Here is a 23250-nt window from a genome sequence, read left to right as displayed (position 1 = left end):
TTTATTGTTTTCAGAACCGTGGTAATGTTTTCGTCGCCAACAACTTTGTCAATGCCAAACAAGATGCTAAGAAGCAATATATCCATATAGCAGCACACAATGTTGTCGAAGAGATACTAAATGTTGAAGAAGGTTTGGACTGCGAGTGCAAAAAGGTCGGCCCATACTCCGCCGCAAATGTCTGCAGCGAGGTGTATTCCAAAGAAAGGCCAACAGTAAGTTTTGAGATTATTTAAAACATCGATATGAACATTTTTGTGTAATTTATCATTGACAAATGACAGATTTGAAGTCCTTATTCATTTCAACTATTCAGCAACGCAGCAGTTGTTTTTATTGTTTTTCTAAAGATTGTTGAGCTCTTGATCATCCTTATCTTCAGTGGTAGATGTCTTTGACAAGATTTGAGGTTGGAATAGGTAATCTATGTTCCCGTTTTGTTGGATTAAAATGGCCCGTATGTGAGTGCTGTACTAACCCCCCAGAAAACAATGCCATAACGCAGATGAAATTCGATTAGTGAACGATAAACCATCTTTGCGTTGGACAGTCCGAGTCCATTGGATATGACATGAACTGCATAACATTTAGATGCTAGTTTGCTTTTGAGAGCCTCAATATGATTATCCAAATATGATTACACATCAATGTGTAACTCCAGGAATTTTGTATGGCGTTTATTCTCAATTGACTCTTCTCCTAGTGAAAAATTTTCAATCTGACCTCTAAAAGCGACAAGATTGGTCTTGAAGACATTGAAAGAAAGCTTATTTGAGTTACACAGTTTTCTAAATACGTTGACAAAATTATGAATCAATTTATTTAAGAACTCTTAATCCGAACTGTGCCATATTATGGTGGGGTCATCGGTGTACAGTGTATCACTAATATACACCAAAAAGAAGAGCGGGCCCAGTATTGAGCCTTGAGGTACGCCAGTCTTCACATAAGTTTTTTCAGAGAATATTGTGGTTTTTACTATATGGCTTCGACCTGATAGGACAATTCCGTCGTGCTGAAGTTTCTGTAACACTACTTCATGATTCACACAGTCGAACGCCTTTTATAAGTTACAAAATACTGCCGCTATCATATCATCATTATTCAACTCTGTGTAGGTATACTTTCTGTAGGAATGAGAAAATGGCATCATTGGTATTTTTGCTGCTTTGAAAGCCAAACTAATTGCTCACAAAAGGATGTTATTTTTTTAAAAAATCCACCATTCTACTTTATTCATGAATATTTTCCGACTCAATTTTAAAAACTTAATTTTTGTTTCAGAAAAAAGGAGGAACTAAATCGTGAGGACACCAACGATTTCATTTGATTAAAATACATTTTCCTGTTTCCAATGAGACTATAAATTCAATTATGCTTAATTAAAAGCAATATATTTTTTACATCATGGTATTGTAATTTGTATAAATTATGTTTAAGTACCCACAGAATATAGTGAGGTTAATAAATTTATAAAAAAATAAGGTTTTTGTTTTTCGAACAAGTGGCAGTGAAGTTTCCTATTACAGATTCAAAGAATATACTGAGGGACCCCATTAGAAGTTTGGGGTTATAAGAGTAAAGTTATCGAAAACTGTTTTGCGCAAAATTTATAGATACCAATGGAATTCAACATTTTGACATATAGTATATATCCATCAATTTTTTGACATCGATTTCCAAAGGGTAAATGTTCGTTTTGAGGGCACTCGGCGATTTGGAAAAAATTTTTGAGTGTACTTACGTATTTTGATGCGTAGATTACGAATCCAAAAGAAAAAAGCGGCGCTCTCCCTTATTTGCAAAGTCACGGTCCTTCAAAGTTCAGAAAAGGGCAGCTTTTTAGCCTTATTTTTCACAAGATAAACTATTTAAAAACACAAGCATTTATTCACTAGGTCACTACACCTTATTCCTCCTTCCTTGACAGTTTTCACTTCAACAATCAATATTTTTCCAATAAAAATGTTAAAAATTGTACGGAGCTGCTTTTGGGTTATATATCTCTGTATTTTACGTTTTTAAGTTTAATGGCATAGTTGGTACGATTGATGTCAATATCACAGATTTCGATATTCCTAAAGTAATTCGAATGTTTTTTGCCTTCATTCTTTAGATCGTAAATTTGTTTTTGGTGGTGTATTAAGATGATCCACGAATAGTAGGCGGCGGCAAATACATACCAATCGCTTTTTTCTGAAATGTCACTAGGAACTAACCTAGAAATAGAAGAATGTCACCATAAGAAGCATTCGTTTTTTAAATTCAGTTTCTTATACGAAAAATGTTGATTATTGAATTGAAAAGTGTCAGTTAAGGGTGAATAAGGTATAAAGGTGACCTAGTGAATAAATGCTTGTGTTTTTAAATAGTTTCTCGTGTGAAAAAGAAGGCTGAAAAGTTGCCTTTTTCTGAACTTTGAAGGGCCGTAACTTTGTAAATAAGGAAGAGCGCCCTTCTTTTCTTTCGGATTCGTAATCTAAGCATCAAAATACGTAAGTACACTCAAACATTTTTTCAAATAAATAACGAATGAGCTTCCAATCATTATATCTCGTGCTGCCATCTATATGAAACAGAATGAAGTATTACAATACAAATGGTAAATATATGCAATTAACAAAGCATATGAAAGTGAGAGTCTTTGTATAGGTAAAGCTCAGAGTAACAAAAGACAATATTACTCTGAGAAGTAAAGCATTGCTAACATTAACATCTTCTGCATCAAACAGAAGTGAAGTACATGAAACTTTTGTGAACTTGCAAAGTGAAGGTGACAGCGTGTAGAATCACCGCTAACTGTATAAGCTTAACTCATTGAAATTTTATAAGAAGTTGCTATCTGGAATTTGTCCTTCATAGTTTCCAACTGAGACCTTAGAGTAGAGCATACCTCAAATGTTTTGAAAAATGGAGTCATCAACCATGTCAAAGACCATAAATAAAAAATTTAAGTTTTGACATTCGTTTTATTATTAGCTTCAGATCTGTAAATCTTAGTGTAGATATAAAAAATCTCTATTTTGAGCAATATAAAACTATATATACACATTACTTTGAAAAATACATACTGCAATACCCCAAGATAATTGGAATATGTAGGTACCTTATAATTATGATATCACATTCAGTTTGGTCCCTATACAAGAAATCTATAATTACAAAAATAATTACACAAAATTCCTCAACAACACAATTTCCTTAATTTCTCCTTATCAGACAACAATTTATTCTTCAAATCTTGCTTGACATTCACTGATTCGTATTTCCTTTCAACGAGGAAATTGTTCGAATAGCTGTGATCAAAATTCGACTCGTAATTCAGTCCTTTGATTGCCTTCTGTCTACTGGGATCGAGATATTTCTTGGCCAAAGATTGGGCTATGAAGTTAGTACCTTCCTCGCAGGATTTTCTCTTGATCTGCAGCTGCTCCTCGAAAGTGTGGTTTTTCACATGTTTCCTCAAGCTACTGGGGTCGGTATATTTTTTCAAACAACCTGTCACTTGGCACGCATATGGTTTCTGAAAGAAGAAAAAACATGAAAAGAACTGTGATTTTCACAACGAACGGTTTAAAAAACTACGACACATGTTTCGTTATACAAAGCTGCCTTGAGCAGAAATGAAATATCACTCATAATTCAAAACCATTTTATACTATATAACTATAATTCAGACCATCGAATCAGATAATTAATTTTAGGATATATTCGACTAGATATCTCAAAAGAGCAGACACAATAAATACTTCACAAATAAAACTCATTTACCCATTTCTAGTCAACTGGTTTCTCGGTAAAAATTTATACACATATACACATGCTGCGAAGTGGTTTTACTGATATTTGATATACCACTCTAAAGTAAGTTGCGTTTTACTGCCATCTATCAGACAAAAAGTGCATTTTGGGTATACTTTTGTGCGTGTTTGAATTATTTGACAGCAAGACGGATGTAAATACTTTGGTGCTTGAGCCGATTCGCTTTTATTTTGTCAAAATCTCTTGGACAGTATGAATGAGATTGATACAACTTTGTACATATGCTGATATACTATAACAACTTTCAATTGAAGGTAACTCATATACAAATTGAACTGAGAGCTAACGGCAACAATGTTAAATGCTAGAACTAAATTCTTACCGGGGTCATTTTTATTGTCTATGCATCGCCATTGCGAATAATTGAAAAGCAAGATAGCTTCTGCATATCAATAGGATGTACGAGCGAATAGGTGAACCAGTTCGTTAAATACTTTGAAATATCGGTATTATATTTGCGTCCTTAAAATGCCATAACTAGTCATTCGATTTCTTCATTATCAAGCGTCCTTATCTGCATAGGCGTTGTGTGTTCTGTTTCTTGTGAAGGTGACTTTGTTTTGTATTTACTAAATATATTTTATTATATTTATTAAATAGACTGTTATATTTATTAACTTTAAAATATAAAATAGAGTTGGCCGATACTTGTTTTTCAAAATATATTATCATAGATTTTCATCACATTCACACTTTATTGTGAAATAATTAGTTGACCTAGTCTTTAAACTCAGGTATAAATGTTCGTTAAACACAGGTATAACTGTCATTAATTAGTTCCTAGAATATTAATAGTTTCTAGGTAGATAGTAATATTTCAAAAAGTATATATAAATTACAATGTATGTAGTATTCAGTTTGTTAGTGAACATGCTTGAAAAAGCTGCTGTGCAGCGAAACACAAGTTGCGGATTTGTTAATCTGTTCTAGTGAAAATCTCACAATAAAGTGTGAGATAAATACATCGACTTTAAAATAGTATTTGAGGTAAGTAAACAACTGACAAATAGCTGAATAATATGATTGAATTTTATTATTTTTATAGTATTAAGATGGACGCCGTAGCAGGTCCAAGTAATATACAAAGAAAGCGGAAGTTTATGTCGTTCGAAGAAAAACAGATTGTCTGTAGAGTGTACGAAAATTTTAAAAATACACTCCGTAAAGTGGAAGCTGTAGCCCAGTGTTCATTTTCAACGGGAATATCCGTGTCGATGACTGGGATTGTGCAAGCTCCAAAAGTACATTGTCGTGGTAGAAAAAAAAAGAATTGGACGAGTACCAGAAAAATTTTGTACGCTACAAAGAATGAATGGTTCTTTCTTTTTTGAGAATAAAGCGCCAACTCTCGAATCCATTAGGACAAAGGTAATGAATAATGATTTCATTCCAAAAATAAGCAAAGAGAAGTTAAGGAAAATAATAAAAGAAGATTTAAAATTTATATATGCCAAACGATCCCGTAAATCTGTCTTAATAGAAAGAGAACATATAGTCTCATGGCGACGGAGATATCTTCGCTCTATTAGAGAAATGCGTTATGATCACAAAAAGATTCATTATCTGGACGAAACGTGGGTGAATGCTGGTCACACGTTATCTAAGATCTGGCAAGATACTACTGTAACTAGTTATCGTCAAGGATTTGTGGACGGTTCATCAACAGGGTTACGCGGACCAACGGGTAAAGGACAACGACTAATTGTCGCCCATATAGGTAGTGAGAGTGGCTTTTTAGACGATAGTGCTCTAATTTTTTTATCAAAAAAACGGGGGATTATCACGAAGACATGGACGCCCAACGCTTTGAAGGATGGTTTGAATCCCTTCTTTCACGAGTCGAGCCAAATTCGGTAATAGTAATGTATAACGCCGATTAGTAGAACAGCTGCCAACTATTACCACCAGAAAAGCAGACATGCAGAGTTGCATTTTCCGAAGACATGACTAAGGCTGAGCTTATGAGTGTCATTAAACAGATATCGCCAGCATGTGGTGGATACAATAGCTCGTGTGGAAGGCATCACCATTGAGACTTCCTCCTTACCATTGCGTGTTAAACCCGATAGAATTAATCTGGGCTCAGATTAAGGGTTACGTAGCTCGTGAAAACGTGACATATAAAATTTCTGATGAACAACGTTTATTAGAACTCGCAATGGAACAGATGAAAGAAGATTGGGCTAATGCTGTAGCCCATGTGATCAAGGAAAAAGAGAAAATGTGAAGATTGGACGGGATGGTAGACACTGTTTTTGACCAAATAATAATAGATTTAAGTGTGACTGGGGATTCCTCTTCGGACGAGTCAATGGATTCTGAAACTTCATAAGCATAACATAGGTAATTATTTCTTTGCTTTGTAGTTTTCTTTCTATATAAAAGAAACATAATGATTATTTTGTAAATTTTTCTGTATTAGGCATAATAAGAAAATGTAATCAGTTTCACCATTGACACCAGGTAGCGCCACCTACTATAACAATTTTTACGTAATTACCTATGTGTTTAAATACATAAAAATATTATTTTGGTAGGCCTCAAGTCACTTTGATCACTTCAAGTGCGACGTTGCTAATGAATCACCTTTAATTAAGAATTAATTATATAGATAGAACAGGAATCATTTACAAATGTAAACATGGTGTGATCTTAGCGCCTCTGTGAATGGAATGTTTTCAAAAATAATACCAAAGAAGTTTCTCGGAACATGTAAGTTTTTTCCATGACTCAAATGAAATATGTGTTGTTACTTCCTAGCCAAAATGAAACCACGTTTTTACACATTTGAAAAATGTGCGTTAACGGGTTAAGATGTGTTTCAATGAATTTTTTGCTTATATTTCATTAGTATTTCAATGAAAAGTGGATACACGGCATACTTTCATATTATACCTATATACTGACGATTGCAATATTAGTTTCTTAGCATTCATGCTATGATAACGAAAACTGTCTCATCGATTTCAACCTAGATGTTAAAAAAAATCAAATCATACCGTATCAAAATGTGTCCTTTGATGTTTGGCTCTGTCGGAACTATTAGAAAAACTTTTTGTGCAGCTGGAAAATTGACATAGGTATGGGCGCTCTCCCGTATGGCTTCTTTGATGAATTTTCAAGTTCTCGAGTCTAGAAAAAGCCTTGTTGCATCCCTTGAACTGAAAATAAAAAATGCAGTTGTATTCAATTCGATTAACGTCGTGTAAACTTTCTGAGTCGGAGGTAACTGTGTCAAAGTTATTTTCCGGGCTTTTTCAGCAGTGTTCTGCAGATATTTATGCCTAACATTCGTCTACCACTGCGGCAGATATTATCAAGGGCGATGAGGCAACAACCCGAGCATTTCGTTCGTTATCACATCGCCTTTGATGTCTACCGCAGTAGTAGACGAACCGTTAGGTATAAAAACCTGAAAACCACAGTAAAGAAACCCAAAAAATAGTGATGTAAATCATGCACGAAAGAAAATAATGCCGGTCGCCACTGGTAACCAGAAACTGAAGGTGAAGTAGCTAAGAGCGCGCGAATGTACGATGATTCCCCGCCACTCGAGAAGCAGCGAGAATAATGCTACCGACTTCGACAGAACTTTGGCGAAATTTCTATGACATTCGATTACGATATTTAAAGGCTAGCCACGAGGATATCGAGACAGTAAAGTGGACGTTACAGTGCAGTACGCGAAGTGATCTAGTAAGGCGATAGACGTTCAAATAATAGTTGAAGATTTAGTTGGAGTATTTGTGTATTTAAAGTGAAATAAAGTTAAGTTTAATTATTCAGTGTAGTCAATTATCGGTCAACCCACGGGGGGCTGACCAACAATAGTTTTGACACGAACGTTGATTGATTCTAGTAATAAATTAAAAGATTGCACATCTATAAAGAATCCGGTGACTAAGGAGAATGACAAAATAAACATTATATCAATGGGGTAGATGTTGAAAAGGGTCTGGGTTCCCGATATAATCAATTGAGTGGAAAATTATCAACGAGAAGATGAAGAACTCGCTAGGTATTGAGTATTCGCTTCTGTGAAAAACTTCTATCACTTTTGAACATTTTTCTGATTCATAGTACAATCACCTTATGCCACTGTCAACATTTCGAGTGTTTTCTAGCATTTGATTCCCATTTGGGATAAAATTTGATGCAAATTATTTGATTCATTTTTATCGATAACAGAAAATCTCCGGACACGCAAACCACTCCTAACTTTTATGCATCTCACCAACAAACTAAACATGTTAAACAGCTGAAACTGAAACATATGTTCGAGACGACTATACATGAAAAAATTAAAAAAGTCGCTAATATAATGTACGCCAAATTTGAACATTCTCTTCATATATGGTTATTAATAAAATCTTAGTTTTCGTCAAAATGGGAAAAACAATGATAGCTTGTACATTTTGTAGAGATTTGAGTGAAACTTATAATTAGGTATCTCAACTGGTCGAAAGTGGAAACATATATTGAAATAGTAAAGAAGAAAGTAATACAAATTATGAAATTATGAAACAACATCAAAAATTAATTGGCGCTCCGGGGCGACTTCATTGATTCCAGTAGCGCATTTGCTTTTTTAGCTGCAGAAAAATCATGATCTGCTAATGTCCTCTCTTTCATAAAACAAAATGTAGGGTGTCTCCAGGGGCTTCAATAAATTCAATACATCGCCAGAACGACTATCGTCAAACTTAAACCAGTTTTGTCTTTGACCAATGCGTGGAAATTAAAACGTCATCGCCACAAGTATAAATGCTTAAAACATTATACTTAGGCGTTTTCTGGCGATCATGTATTCAAAACGTATTGGTCTGTGTACTCGTTATCTTATTTCAGTCAGATTTATGGGCCTATGGCCCCTTATCCTTTCGGCTGTTTGAGTTTCTCTTGAGTTCCTGTGTCGGGGCGGCAGGGGATTACATGGTCCTCTGTCGGCTTCTTTTGGCTCTTGGCCCTGTGTATGGAAGTCGTAGCCTACTTCTTTGGCTTTGCGACCGTTTAGGCACTATTTCTTGTTTTATTTTCCGGCAAGCATGGATTGCAGTACCGGAAACTTCACTAGAAGCGCCTGCAGCTGCCCTAAGGCCGTTGAGAGACCTTCGGGAGAGCTGCAGGTGTTCTCTGACGATGAGACGGCCCTCGCGTACGAGACGTCGCTCCTGATTGTGTTTCTTCCGATAGGCCTTGGGTTTGTTGTCTATCTGTTTCCGTTCGGTCTATCTGAGGTCCTTTTATTGGGAAGCTCGCTGGGTGTTCTCCCTTGCAGTTAAAGCATCGCAAGGGCGAGTTTTTAGGTCTTTTGCATTCCTTGGTCATGTGCCGTCCGGCACATCTGACGCAGGCTGGAACTGCTTTACAGTTGCGTTGCGTGTGACCGAACCTTTGGCATCTGTAACATTGCCCTGCTCGGTTTCTCGGCTTCTGTGTTTCGGCGCTTACACGCACGTTTTGAATTTCGGTGATCTCATATATTTTGTTTTGGCTCCTTGGGACCAAAACAAGCACGAACGGTATCGGCTTTACTCAGGCGGGCTACGGAAAGGATCTCAAATCCTTTGCCCTGGAGTTCGGTCTTGCGCGGATGGTTCCGCGCAAAAGTGGAAAGAGTCGGAGTCGATAAGACGATGAACTAGAGGTTTTTTGTTTCTCACATTCAAGTCCATTCTCTTTGCAAATAATTTATATGCTTCCACTAGTTCGGTACTACTTATTTCATAGTATTCTATAATAGTTGGTATTATAGCCAGACTTGCTTCTTTTGGCTTTTTACGAACTTTCGTAAAATTGAAAATCGTTTTTATAACTTGTTCCACCTTGAAAGATAGATGCTACACTTCGAAATTAGCACAACGAAAATTAGTGAAAATTATTCATCATCATTCAAAATTAGCGTGAGGTTGGTTTTGTAACGGAATTTGACATTACGTTAAGTCAGTTGTCAGTTTCTGCTTTATTTTGATTGTTATAGTTTATAAAGTCCTGAAAACTTTTCATCAAATACGTTGTAAGGATGTACAAAATAAAGCTGGATATTTATTACTTGCACAAATCAGATTCTACTTGAGGTTAGAGAAAATTGAAAAGTTTGTTTTTATTGTTGATTTTGACATCTGACACCAATTGGAGCCTCTGGAGACACCCTACATTTTGTTTTATAAGAGAGAGGACATTGTTAGATCAAGATCTTCAGATGATGTGGTGCTACAGGTTTTTCCGGGTTTTCCTGCAGCTGAAAAAGCAAATGCACCACTGAAATCAATGAAGTCGCCCTGGAGCGCCAATTAATTTTTGTCGTTTTATAATTTCATGATTTATACCTTGTTAAAAATATTAATCGTACTAAAGAAAGTAATTGCATCATTCCATTCTGGCGAATCTTATTATTAATGACGTAACTACGAATCACTTTTGAATTCACGCTTAAATACGATTAAACGCCAGAAAACACCTCTTGTCTTCAAAAACAAAAATTGTATCAGGTATCATAATGGGTAAAGGGTTACATCTACTACTGTACATAATGAAAAGACAATTTACTGTGCCTTTTCTTCTATTACAACTTATGGTTTATGAAAGCTGCATATGAAATTGACTTCGTGACATTAATATTTTCATGGCATATTTGGCTTTCTGAATGATCAGAGGAGTATCTAGGACGTGTAAACATCTGAAACCGAATCTGCTCGTGGGTTAAAAAACAGAGTGTACCCGATTAAATGCAGTGTCACTTTTTCACAGTCTACTGAGAATAAAAATAAATATTTTGTAATTATCATGTGTGGTATGGTGCGCGTTTTGTGTTTATTATTTTTCGTGGCATAATATCTTTTAAGTTGCCCCAGGTGGCTGTTGGTAAGCAAAACAAGAAAGATGTTGAGAAATGCCTTGAAATAACAGCAACACGTGTTAGTTGCTGTGTTAGACAAGTTTGAGGTTTTTTTTTGTTTGTCAATGAACTTTAAAATTTGATACCGCTCCGTAATGGGTAATTTAGCTACGTGGGCAAAAAATCGCGGAAATGACTTTTTATTCATCGCCAAATGCTGCTTTGAAGAATCGGGCAACATATTTAATTGGAGCTATTTTGTCATTCATTTCATGCAGATGACATAATTCACTGAAAGTTCAGAGGTTTTGGGTTACATTTATGGAACTTAAATAGCTGAAATTCAGTTCCAGGAATCATACCAATAATTCCTAAAAACAACTGTAAATTAGGTAAGTTTTATTAATACAACATTCAAACCTCACTTTCGAAATAAACTGATAAATTTCTTTCATTAGCATCCGAATGATAGAAATAGTCAACAAAATGATAACAATAATTGTGTGGAAGCTACTTTTCGGGTTTTTTTTCGTTGTCTGCAGGTTATTATGCCTGTTTGAAACATTTTAATAAAAGATTTAACGTCCTCCAGATTGTTGTGATTGCTGTTTACCAAATATTACCGTCCTAATTTTTTTTAACGATAAACATGGTTGTGATATTATATATTTATGATGATTATTGACAGTAACTTTTTATTCCGCCAGCCAGAAGCGTATTAAACAATTAATTGAGCACACCTTCATTCATGGTATAACCTAACCTCACTTACCGGACATTTGTTGGGTTTTTCGCCGCTGTGTACTCGCATGTGAATCAGAAGCTTGTATCGAGCATTGAAGGGTTTTGTTTTTCTCGGGCAATCATCCCAGAAACACGTGAATTCCTCACCTGAAAAACGATACAAACATAAGTTCGATTACAGAAATGATATTAACAAACATGTTTCAAATATACGAAATGTGGAATATTGTCCCGCAAATTCATGACTGAAGTAACAGCTAAGAGCTGAGTAGGATTTAGTTGAGAGAAACCCTAACATCATCAGCAAACTAAAACCAAAAAGTGATAGGAGCAATCCAAATAGAAAAAGTACATTGAAAAATATATAAATTTTGATGATGATGTATAACAAAATGCAAGAGGAGATGGAGAAATATAAAAATAATGATCTTCAGAAGGGAACCTATGTATTTTCTGGTCCAATTTTTTTTTATAAACGGGTTTTGTACAAAAAATAAAGTGATTGATCAAATTTCTCGGAGATTTTTTGATTTGATTTTCGTATGTTGGTACACACGCATGTATGGTTTGTTGGTGACATGCATGCAAGTTAGAAGTATTTCGCGAGTTTTGCGATTTTCTGCTATCGAATAAAATGGATCAAATAATTTGCATCGAATTTTGTGTAAAAAATGGAATTACCTGCTCAAAAACACTTGAAATGTTGACAATGACAAAAGGTAGCTATCGATCTACATTATTTAAAACAAGTACAGTCCATAATCTCAGTTTTTACCTCTTTTCAGCTCCACATGGCTTTTTTCGATGTGTTTCACCAGGCTATTCTGTGAATCGTACGTCTTGTAGCAGGTTTCCCACTTGCACTGAAAGCTACTCGAAGTGACCTCTTCAAATTCACCTCCAAAATCGACGTCAACTCTGTTCATGGCCAAATCCCTCTTCTTCCTCGTCGGGAACATTACATTACTGCTCGAACTTAGAAGAGGATCATCATTGAGTAGGGCTTCGCTTTGAGTTAAAACCATCTGGTTATCCTCGTGGATATTGAACAGATTCTCTGTTGTATTGGATCTCTCTTCTAGGAGGTTGTTGGTGGAGATGAAGTTGTTGTTTGGGCACTTGATGCCGATCAAGTGACCGAAATCGCTTTTGATAGATGGGCCCTGAAATAATTTGGAAGGTAGAGAGTTTCTTCTCTCGACAAATTTATATAATAACTAGCTGACCCGGCAAACTTTGTATTGCCACATAAACTATTTCTAGGGTAGAAAATAATAAATAACTCAATGTAAGTATGTGTCAGAACAATAACACAAATGATATTAACCCTTTAATGGTATAGTGTATACTATATTTTTTGTTGGTCCATGTTTAGCTAACACAAACAAACTTTGGACTTAATAATAGTCATTACAAATGCCAATCTGTTTAGAAATTGAACACGTTTCAAAATGAATTGGTACATCTGTTGGTTTAAAAGGGATTTGTGGTAACAACACATTTTCACCTCGGTACTTGACATTCAAAATACTGACTTCGACAAGGTTTTTCATTGATTTTTTCAAAGACTAATCGTGTGCTGTTGCACAGCCGTGGCGTATTTAAATTACGGAGCGATCCAACCTTATCCCTTATTACTTAGGGGTATGAAATATCTATAAAAACCCATTCTCAAACTTACCAAATATACATATGAATTTTCATGAAAATCGGTTAAGCAGTTTCCGAGGAGTATAGCAACTAACACTGTGACATGAGAATTGTATATATTAGATTAGCAAAAAGTCTGTCAAGGTATAGTGAAAGGATATTTGAGCTTGTTGGATATATTATGGCCAAAATATTAGATACCAAGTAAAACAAGAATACCAAGATAAATAAATGATACTGATCCGGAGCAGTTTGTGAGTAGAACTATCAATGAAGTTGGTAAAAGCAATATACAACGCAGGCAAATCCCACAAATCCAGCAACAATACACATGCATACCTCAAAACAAATGTCATACCCTATGTTACCGGTTTGTCTGAGAAATAGATATAATTTAAGAACAACTTTTAGAACTACCAGCACATTGAAATTTCTTTTGACACAAACCAAACCCAAAAATACGGTTGAAAGAACGAAAAATTGTAGGTATTTCCAATAAACCTTGTTCTAGTGGAAAAATTTATATAGGTGAAACCTCAAGACGAGAAAAAATGAACATCGCGAAGGCAGATGTCAAGATCGGGGATACCAAGCATATTCTAAAATCTAAAATTATCTGGAGATCACCATACAGAATGGAATGAAACAAAAATTACCAACAAGAAGACTCGTGAAAAAATTTGAAAACTCAAGAATCCGCATATATTCCTTCAGCAGATATTACGTGTATTTCAACTGACTTCTCAAAAACATCCATTATATGCAGTGGCAGATCTAATGGGTGGCACAGGGGCACGTGCCCCCCAGAGAATTGAAAGTAAAGTAAATATAATTTATTGAAATGAATTTTATGATTGAAAAAAAATCAGGCCGATATAGATTGATAATACCCAATTCATAAATAAAGCTTAACTGTTTTTATACGTTACAGAATATTAATTAAATATCACAATTCGAGGCGAAAGTTTTATAGTGAAATTCAGATTTCGAAAATGAAAAAGGTTGTTTTTTTTAAAACGTCGACCACTGAAGCAAGCTTAGTATAAATATTTAATTAATTCAATTATTATTTTATTGTTGTTTTTATTTTTATTGTTATTTTTTTTCAATCACTTTTTTCAATTTGTAGCTTATACAGTGTGACCCATTTTTAATGGAAACACCCCCCTAAATTTTGAAGGTGTGAACCGATTTTAATAATTTTTTTTTGAAATGTCAAGTACTAAAAGGTCTACCTTGGGACAAAATTTGAAATGTTTATTATAGTTTCAGGGCATACTACGATATTTTTTCTTAGTCGAAAATCGGGATTTTTTATTAGCGATTTTTTAATTGAAAAAATCACTACGTCACTGGATTCAAAGTGCCTCTAAATAGGTGTGACCAAAATTTCATGAAAAAATATTCATTATTAACAAAGTTATGACAACTCAAAAATTCGAAAACTCACACAGCTAACAGTCACAAAAAACACCCTATATCAACAGATATAGCCATGAGAATATTTTTTTTATGATTTCAACAATAAAGTGCCGCCAGATGAAAAAAAAACAAATAGCTTAAATATATATTTTTAATTAAAATAACGGAATTACATTCAAGTTTTCAGGCAAATTAACTAAAACTAAGACCTAATATTTCAATTTAAATCTTAGTTGCCATGGAAATGATATTACAGTTTGACACTTGTGAAAGATTCAAGTGTACTATTGTCAACAATATTCACCTTACAGTTCTTCGAATTATTTTGTGTCATGGCTGCAAGATTGAGCGTAAGAGAGAAAATTGAAATTGTACGCCTTTCGGGAGATGACGTTAGAAGTGCTAGAGAGGTTTGTAGAGTATTTAATGAGAGACACCCAGATCGTCCTCGTATTAGCTGAGGTACGGTAAATAAAATAAATAAAATATTCAATGAAACTGGTGCAGTATCAAAAATGATGTTAAAAAGTAATCCTGTACAAAGACGAAACAGGAATGACAGGAATGACCAAATCATTTTAGATTATTTCGGAAATAATCCTAATGCCAGTATAAGGAATGCCACTTTAGATTTGAATATTCCACGAGAAACTATTCGGAGATGTCTCAAGGCGAAGAATATTAAACCTTTCAAGCCAAAATTTTTACACACACTTCAAGAAGGCGACGAAGCAAGACGCCTGGAATATTGTTTATGGGCCCAAGGGGAATATTTAAACAATAGAAATTTCCTAAAAAATATTTTATATACCGACGAAGCCACTTTCACTACAAATGGAATAGTGTCATCAAAGAACTGTCGCTATTGGGCAGCGGATAATCCTAACTGGGTAATAAACTGTAAAAGTCAGTATTCCCAAAAAATTAACGTCTGATGTGGGATATTGAACGAACGAATTATTGGTCCTTTCTTTTTTGAGGAAAACATTAATGCGCAGAGGTTTCTAGAATTTTTAAACACATAGTTTTGGGATGCTATTCACGAGCTGTCAATCAATGAACGATCAAATTTAATTGTCCAGTTAGATGGGTGTTCAGTTCATTATTGCTGTGAGGCAATGGCTTAACGAAATTTTCCAAACCGATGGATAGGCCGTGGTAGCCCGTTTATAGAGTGGCCACCCAGATCTCCAGACCTAACAGTTTTGGACTTTTTTCTCTGGGGACTTCTCACACAAAAGGTTTACAAAAACCGCTCAAGAGATAGAAATGAACTTTGTGCAAGAATTCGACAGGTATGTGCAGATATTAGCCTTCAAGAACTAAGGAACGTAATCAGAAACATTCGTAAGCGCTACGAAACATGTATCGAAATACGTGGTGGATCAGTAGAGGCTACTAGAATATTAGTTAGAATTAATTGTTGCACTGAATCGAAACATTTCAATAATTAGTTATTAGTTACGTTTATTAAACTTTTTTGCTTCATTGTTAGTTGAATTGTGTGAATGTAATTCCGTTATTTTCATTAAAAATATTTACGCTATTTGTTTTTTTTTCATGTGGCGGCACTTTATTGTTGTAATCATAAAGAAATAATATATTGTGACTGTTAGCTGCGTGAGTTTTCGAATTTTTGAGTTGTCATAACTTTGTTAATAATGAATATTTTTCCATGAAATTTTGGTCACACCTATTTAGAGGCACTCTGAATCCAGTGGCGTAGTGATTTTTTCAATAAAAAAATCGCTAATAAAAAATCCCGATTTTCGACTAAGAAAAAATATCGTAGTATGCTCTAAAACTTTAATAAACATTTCAAATTTTGTTCCAAGGTAGACCTTTTAGTACTTGACATTTCAAAAAAAATATTAACTGTAACACTGTATACACAAAAAAACAGTAAGAAATAATCATTCAGTCCGGAATGAATAAAATCAAGAAACACGAGCTAGCTTAGAAGAAACTTTTATATAGAAATCGCTGAAAAGCTTCTGTAAAAAATGAATAAGTAACAGAGAAAGTTGAAGAAATCGACGAGAAACTCTTGTGACTAGTAGTTGAGAATGAGAACAATTAATCAAAGAAGAAAACATTCTGACATACCAATAATTTCACCAACACAGGCACATTGAACTTTGAAGGTAAACATACCTGATTCAGATAAGAAATTTGATCTCCAGGTGCTTGTCTCAGGAAATTATTGAAATCGACATTATTTTTCGTGAGGGTACCAACAGGAGGAAGTAAACTGCTGCTGTCCTCAAATCCTACTCCATTGTCACTGCTTTCCAGCTCTTGAAGGTCCGTTGGTAAGTCCTCAAAATCTAAAGATCCACTCAATTCATCGCAGATGTCGATGTTAATGAAGTCGACATTCTCTATGGGCCTTTCTTCATTTTTGTCGGCAGTGAACGGCGGTGGAATGAAGAACTGCGAAAAATTAGATGAAACGTTCTCTTCAGAGTAGGAATTTTCAGTTGTGTAAGTTTCCGTATCGAAATTGTTTTCCGAAAAATCTGTTTGGCTACCATTTTGACTGACGTTCTGGTCGAAATCAACGACGAAGTCGTTGAAATCGAAATTGACGTCCACCTCGCTATTTGGCGTGCTTGCCGGAGTGTCTTCAGAGTTCGAAATCAAGTAATCTATGAGATAATCGTCGCTTGGTTCATCGCCTTCGTTTATATCGGTGGCTTCGGTTGGCGTTTCGTTGAAGGTTGAAATAATATCATTTTTCGAGAGGTTTTGAGCTTCGTAGAACGCTAAATTGAACTTTTCCATCAGTTCTGCCTGGGATAAGTGATTGAGGGGATTGTAGAGTTGATCTGTCATTTCGTATGACTTCAAGAGCATCTGGAATATAAATGCAAAAGTTAGTTGATCTCTGCCAAGAAAATACACCTAGAAAGTAAACCGTTTTTTTTATTTTAATTTCAATATTAAATTCTACAAAAAGGATTTGAAGCTTTATATCTTCTATTAATTATCTGCGAGCGCTTTCGACAGTTGGTAGTACTGTCATCTTCTGGCACTCCTCAAACTGAACTGGTCATCCTGTTGTCTGTCTCTTTATACGGTCAGAGCGTCTTAACTCTGGTATTTCAGGTACTTTAGGTAAATTTGCCTGTATTTGTTCTGCATCAGGTACTCTTCTTCGTGTTAGATCTTCTCTAGGAATGTGTATGGTTTTGTTTAATATATTGAATGTGAGATCTTCTGTTGTGTTTTGATTTGTACTTGTTCCTCGATAAGTGATTTATAACTGTTAAATTTATGGATGTTCAAGTTTTCCCAAATGTCCATGCGGTTTCCCTTGTTGACTTGTTTTATTAGTTTTATGTTCTCTGTTGGGGGAAATTATGTTTGTTTTGTATGGCGTGTGTTGCAAGATTTGATTTATATACTGTTGGATTTATGTATGCCTTTTTGTGCTCATTGTACCTTTGGATCAGTTTTTTCTTGGTTTGGCCGATATAAAATTTGTTACAGTCCGAGCATTATATACTGTATATCCCGTTTTGGTCTTTGTCTTCTTCTTTTTCATAGTTGTTTATTTTTTGTGTTATCTTCGTGTTCGGCTTGTATGTGATGTTGATGTTCAGTGGTTTGGAGATGTTTGTTAGTTTTTTAGTTTGGTGTCCTACGTACCAAAACATAGACAAAACCTACATTAACCAAATGGAACACAGTCTAAATACAATACTTAATCAAAATTATTTCGAATCTGAAGGGAACATTTATAAACAAACAGATGGACTAGCGATGGGATCCCCTCTATCTAGCATTATATCCGAAATATACCTGTAAACCATAGATGAGAAAATCTTTACAATAATAAAAACACATGATGAAAAAGGAGAATGGGTCAGATACGTTGACGATGGACTGTACATATCACAAAACAATGGAATAAGAATAGAACAAATAAAAAAAGAAATTAACGAAATAAATCAAAAACTATGTTTCAGCATTGAGGAAGAACACAACTCAAAACTTAACTACCTGGACATAACCAAATGGCAATATACAGGAAACCTACACAAACAAACTCCACCATACCCGCAAGTTCAAACCATCCACCATCACACTAAATGGCTGCCTATAACGCATTCATATATAGAATGTTAAGGATACCACTCAGCAATGAAGCCCGAAACAAAGCACGGAAAATCATATACCAAATAGCGAACGAAAACGGATACACCCAAAAGACAATAGATAAACTAGAAAACAGAATCAAACAAAAAATACAGAACAAGGATCAAGCCACCCCAACAAACAAAACAACACAACGATGGACAGCATTTACGTACGTAGGACACCAAACCAAAAAACTAACAAACATCTTCAAACCACTGAACATCAACATCACATACAAGCCGAACACGAATATAATACAAAAAATAAACAACTATGAAAAAGAAGAAGACAAAGACCAAAACGGGATATACAGTATACAATGCTCGGACTGCAACAAATTCTATATCGGCTAAGATTTCTGCCTTAGTGCGGCAAGCCGGTATGATTTTGAGATTCGAGAGTAGAAAAGACATCATTCCACCAAGGACTCCAATAATCAGAACAACCATCTTGACAGAGTGATCTGGATAGAGTCTGCGGAGTTCGAAGAGAAAATCTCTATATTTTATCCGTTTTTCCTCCTCTTTTCTGACGATATTCGTCTCGCCAGGAGCTGAAACCTCCACGACAAATATCGTTTTGGTCTGGTGGTCGAGAAGGACTACATCAGGCTTATTAGCTTGTATGAGCCTGAGGGTGGGGAACGAATAGTTCCAATAAATTCGGCACTTCTCGTTCCCCACAACGGATTCAATATCCCCCGGAGCGTAGGGCAACACCGGTGTCTCGTCAATACCGTAAGAGTAAGAGTTATTATTATTATTATTATTAAATATTATTGATAACAAATAACTTATCCAAATTTCCCTACTTTCATCGCTATAGAAATGAACTGGATTGTCGATTCTCCTCTCATTGTCATTTACTTTTTTTCAGGTCCAGAATATTGTAAATATTGGAAATATTCACACCAAAATACTGTTTGAAGATTATTTGGTAACACAATAAGTAAAGAATTCCCATGCACAACCTTAGGGTTTTAATGGGTTCCCTCGATGTTTATCACCCATATCTAGGACATTCCATTTAATTGATTGTTTTTCTTTTTTTGCGTTTTATCTGAAATTGTATATGATGTATTGAAAACTCTTTCTATTGCTGATAAATAAACATATTATTATTATTATATTGGTCTGTCTCAGGAGTCAGTAAATGTAGATTAAAATATACACAATTTTCATAGCAAATAATATTTTTAAATTATTTATTAACTAATTTCAATTTCATGCACTTGAAGAATAAATTTCATAAAGACTGACAAAATTGTATTTCTAAATCAGTTAATAACGAGTAGGGCACGAATGTTTTTTTATTTGTTATTAACGGGAGCATGAAAAAATTAATTATTCAATCAATTTTATAATTATGGTGGAATTTATATTGAAACATTCATTATTGATATTTATAATTCAAGATCATTATTGATATTTTGCAATAACTAGCTAATCTTTTTGAGTTTACTCAACCCCCCCTTTTAATTCCCTACGCACAGACTCAGGGCCGTAGCGAAAAGAAAAACCAGGGGGGGGGGAGCGAATCCAAATTTTCCCAACCCCACCAGCAAAATTTCCCAACTTTCGAAAAAATGAAAGCCGAGGGATTAGTTACTACTATAATATATTAATGTTCTTACTTAGCTATCCAAAAATTGGCTGAATGCTTATGCCCGTTAGGGTATGCACAAACAAAAATAAATGTTGGTAATTATAAAAATAATAATGGGAAATATTCTACTTTGGACTAAGGTGCTTGGTCCTCCATCATGTATAGGAATATTCAATACAAATGAAAGGAAACAACACTTAAATAATATTGTGCTTGAATTTCACTAGTTCGGACTTCCATTGTCTACTATATAAAATGATTTGAAATCCCTGAAACAAGTAAAAAAGAATAATTAAAAAAGAATAGTTGAAAATAACAATTATATTAAGCAACAATAAACCTGAAATGAAATGATAGTGAAATAACCTACAAGTAAAAATATAATAATTGAATAAAAAAAAATTAAAGGAATCTTGGAATCGCAGTCCGCGGACTGCGATTCCAAGAATTGCATTTACCGGATACCCTGTGAGTGCGGAAAATCCTATATTGGTGAAACTAAGAGGCCATTGAATGTTCGCATTGCCGAGCACAAGAAGCACACACAGCGAGGAGAAACCAGCAAATCAGGAATAGCAGACCATGTTTGGACCCATCAACACAACGTCGAGTGGTCCCAAGCTGAGATCTTGCACAGAGAGGAACATTGGTTCAGGGGAAAATTTAAGGAAGCCGCATACATGTTGTCCAACAACGTATTCAGCCAGGCCAGCGTAGATATACGAAACATATGGAAACCCATCATCAAACGAAAAATGACCAACTCCCGCCAAAACGGTCATCTCTCACGGAATCAGTGAAGCGGAAAATGGAAAGTAGAGAAAGTGAAAGTATTTCAACGGCCTATAAAATAGTCATCTCTCGGAGGAATCAGTCCAGTCATCACCCGAAGACGATTGTAGATACCAACAATCGAAACGTCGTGAACTAACGTGACTTGGAATCTCTACACTTTTTATTTTTTTTTATTATTTTCTTTTTTCATTCCTTTAATTTTTATTTATTCAATTATTATATTTTTACTTGTAGGTTATTTCACTATCATTTCATTTCAGGTTTATTGTTGCTTAATATAATTGTTATTTTCAACTATTCTTTTTTAATTATTCTTTTTTACTTGTTTCAGGGATTTCAAATCATTTTATATAGTAGACAATGGAAGTCCGAACTAGTGAAATTCATCACGAAACATTGTCAATCACCTTCAAACAATATTGTGCTTATTGTTTTCTAGTTCACGGCCCGAAATTTCCCAACTTTTCCAAGTCGAATAAACACCAAGAAGTTGGGAATTTTTTAAAATTGTCACTTCAAAATTTGTGGACTGTTCAGGACTGTTTACTTGGGAGAAATTAAACTTTTTTGAAGTTTTCAAACAACTCAGAATTTCAAAGAATTGGATCTCCAAGTTATGCATGTTGGGAAATCCCAACCTTCTCCCGGGATTTTCCCTTTTCTTATTACCTCTCCCTTTCTTTTCTCTCATTTTCATTTTTTAAATTTTTATTCATTTTTTTACCATTAATTTTTTTCTATCTTCACGGCCCAAAAATTTCCCAACTTTTTCCCAAGTCGAAAAAGCAGGGAGAGGAGGCTACCCCCAACCCCCCCATGGCGACGGTCCTGCACAGACTTGATCTTCTATGGATTTGCCCATTTATTCCCCGTCCCCGCTTATCTTCTGCACTGTGTCATATGTATGTACAAAAATGTAAAACAAGAGGAGAATAAATTATTATTATTATTATTATTATTATTACTAGTATATTAATGCCACGTTGAATTTTTTTCGTGTATATTTTAATTACATATTTTGTATAAATATTTCAATACCCAATAATCATCACATCATTTTTTTTTGAACTCAAGAACGATAATCAAATAAAAAAAAGACTCAACTGATATTTTTAAACTAAATAAAAGGTACATTGTTATTTTCACTTACCTTCGTTCTAGTTAACAAATCACCTCTTCGTCCTAAACGACAAAAAACAAATATCACTCACTTATGAAACGCAAAAATAAAAAAAAATATTTTTTCATCAAGCTTTTTTTACATAATTGCTACTAACGCTAAATGCCTCCAGAAACTAATTCCCGCACTATATTTGTTTTAAACTGATACCATCAAAATACCGTAACAGAAATGAGATGACATCTTGATGTGTTATATTTTTAAACCCCATAAGAAACCGATCTAGTGACAAAAAGTCACTCGGCAGGGTTCGCTCCGTCTTCGGAGCTTTCAGGTTTCACGAATAAACACGTGTTAATGTTATTCTTGTAAGACAAGTGTTTCGGGCGATTATTATTAATAGTTTTGATTACCGTTTGGAAGGTGGCGAGTGAAATTGATGGGGTGTTAACTAACCTCAAGAAGAAACTTAAGAAAAATATCTCTCTCGGGGATAAAATTATGTTGATTTTTGAGAGGACTGAACAGCAGATTTCAGTTTTGAGTGATAGTTTTTCTTGAAATTGTCATTACACTAGTCGTTCAGTTAATAAAAAGTACAGGCAGGCAATGTGTTATTCAGCATCTTAAATAATAATTTTGTGTTTTATGTAATGACCTGATTATCAATTTCCACATCAAAAACAGGGAAAGAATTCAATTATATTTGGTCATTCAGTAAATTTTCAGAATTATTGAACCTAATAATTTCGAAGTATTCCAAAAGATTGAGTTTCAAAGCTTTCTCTGCCAAATGTAATTCTTCATAGTCGTAGCTGAAGCCCCTCTGCCAAAAAATGGTCTATAAATGTGAAATTGGTCTTCACATTCAAGAAATTACTCCTATGTTCTTTTATTCTTCAGGAAAACGTTCTCACCTTTTGGAAAATATGAAGTTTTGGCAAGTTTTGATTATATAACAACAAAGAAGGCCTCATAATGGGTAACCCTCTAAGCCCCCTCCTAGCTGAAATTTTCATGGACAACTTAGAAAAAACTCTGGAACAGTTTGCAATTTTTCAAAAATTTATTAACTGGTATAGGTATGTTGACGATGTCATAGCTTTTTTCA

General features: G+C 34.7%; 2 protein-coding genes across 3 annotated transcripts in view; one reads left to right on the top strand and one right to left on the bottom strand.

Annotated features, from left to right (window-relative positions):
* The window catches only part of apolpp (retinoid- and fatty-acid binding glycoprotein apolipophorin), a 42399-nt gene extending 40915 nt beyond the window's left edge, over positions 1–1484 (top strand). The window contains exons 24-25 of the mRNA XM_023174635.2: positions 15–215; positions 1285–1484. Coding sequence (XP_023030403.2) covers positions 15–215; positions 1285–1308 — 225 coding nt within the window. The 3' untranslated portion in view covers positions 1309–1484. The remainder of the gene's footprint in view (positions 1–14; positions 216–1284) is intronic.
* Positions 1485–2955: 1471 nt separating this feature from the next.
* On the bottom strand, positions 2956–22352 carry LOC111518241 (uncharacterized). 2 transcript variants are annotated; one of them, XM_074177900.1, is made up of 6 exons: positions 22170–22352; positions 16631–17332; positions 12180–12567; positions 11433–11551; positions 6822–6983; positions 2956–3523 (listed from the first exon to the last, which is right to left on the bottom strand). In XM_074177900.1, the coding sequence occupies exons 2-6, from the start codon at positions 17330–17332 to the stop codon at positions 3185–3187; spliced, it is 1710 nt and encodes a 569-aa protein (XP_074034001.1). In that variant the 5' UTR covers positions 22170–22352; the 3' UTR covers positions 2956–3184. The 2 variants fall into 2 exon arrangements, 1 of the variants encoding a protein (XP_074034001.1); XR_012466051.1 differs by lacking the exons at positions 6822–6983; positions 11433–11551; positions 12180–12567; positions 16631–17332; positions 22170–22352 and adding an exon at positions 3772–3912 and having other exon boundaries at positions 3384–3523.
* Between the last annotated feature and the right edge of the window lie 898 nt (positions 22353–23250).

Source organism: Leptinotarsa decemlineata, unplaced genomic scaffold (assembly GCF_025532065.1).
Source record: "Leptinotarsa decemlineata unplaced genomic scaffold, Ldec_3_MD MMD2_P_RNA_scaffold_1, whole genome shotgun sequence".
NCBI classification, from domain to species: domain Eukaryota; kingdom Metazoa; phylum Arthropoda; class Insecta; order Coleoptera; family Chrysomelidae; genus Leptinotarsa; species Leptinotarsa decemlineata.
This window is presented reverse-complemented; position numbering and strand designations above follow the sequence as displayed.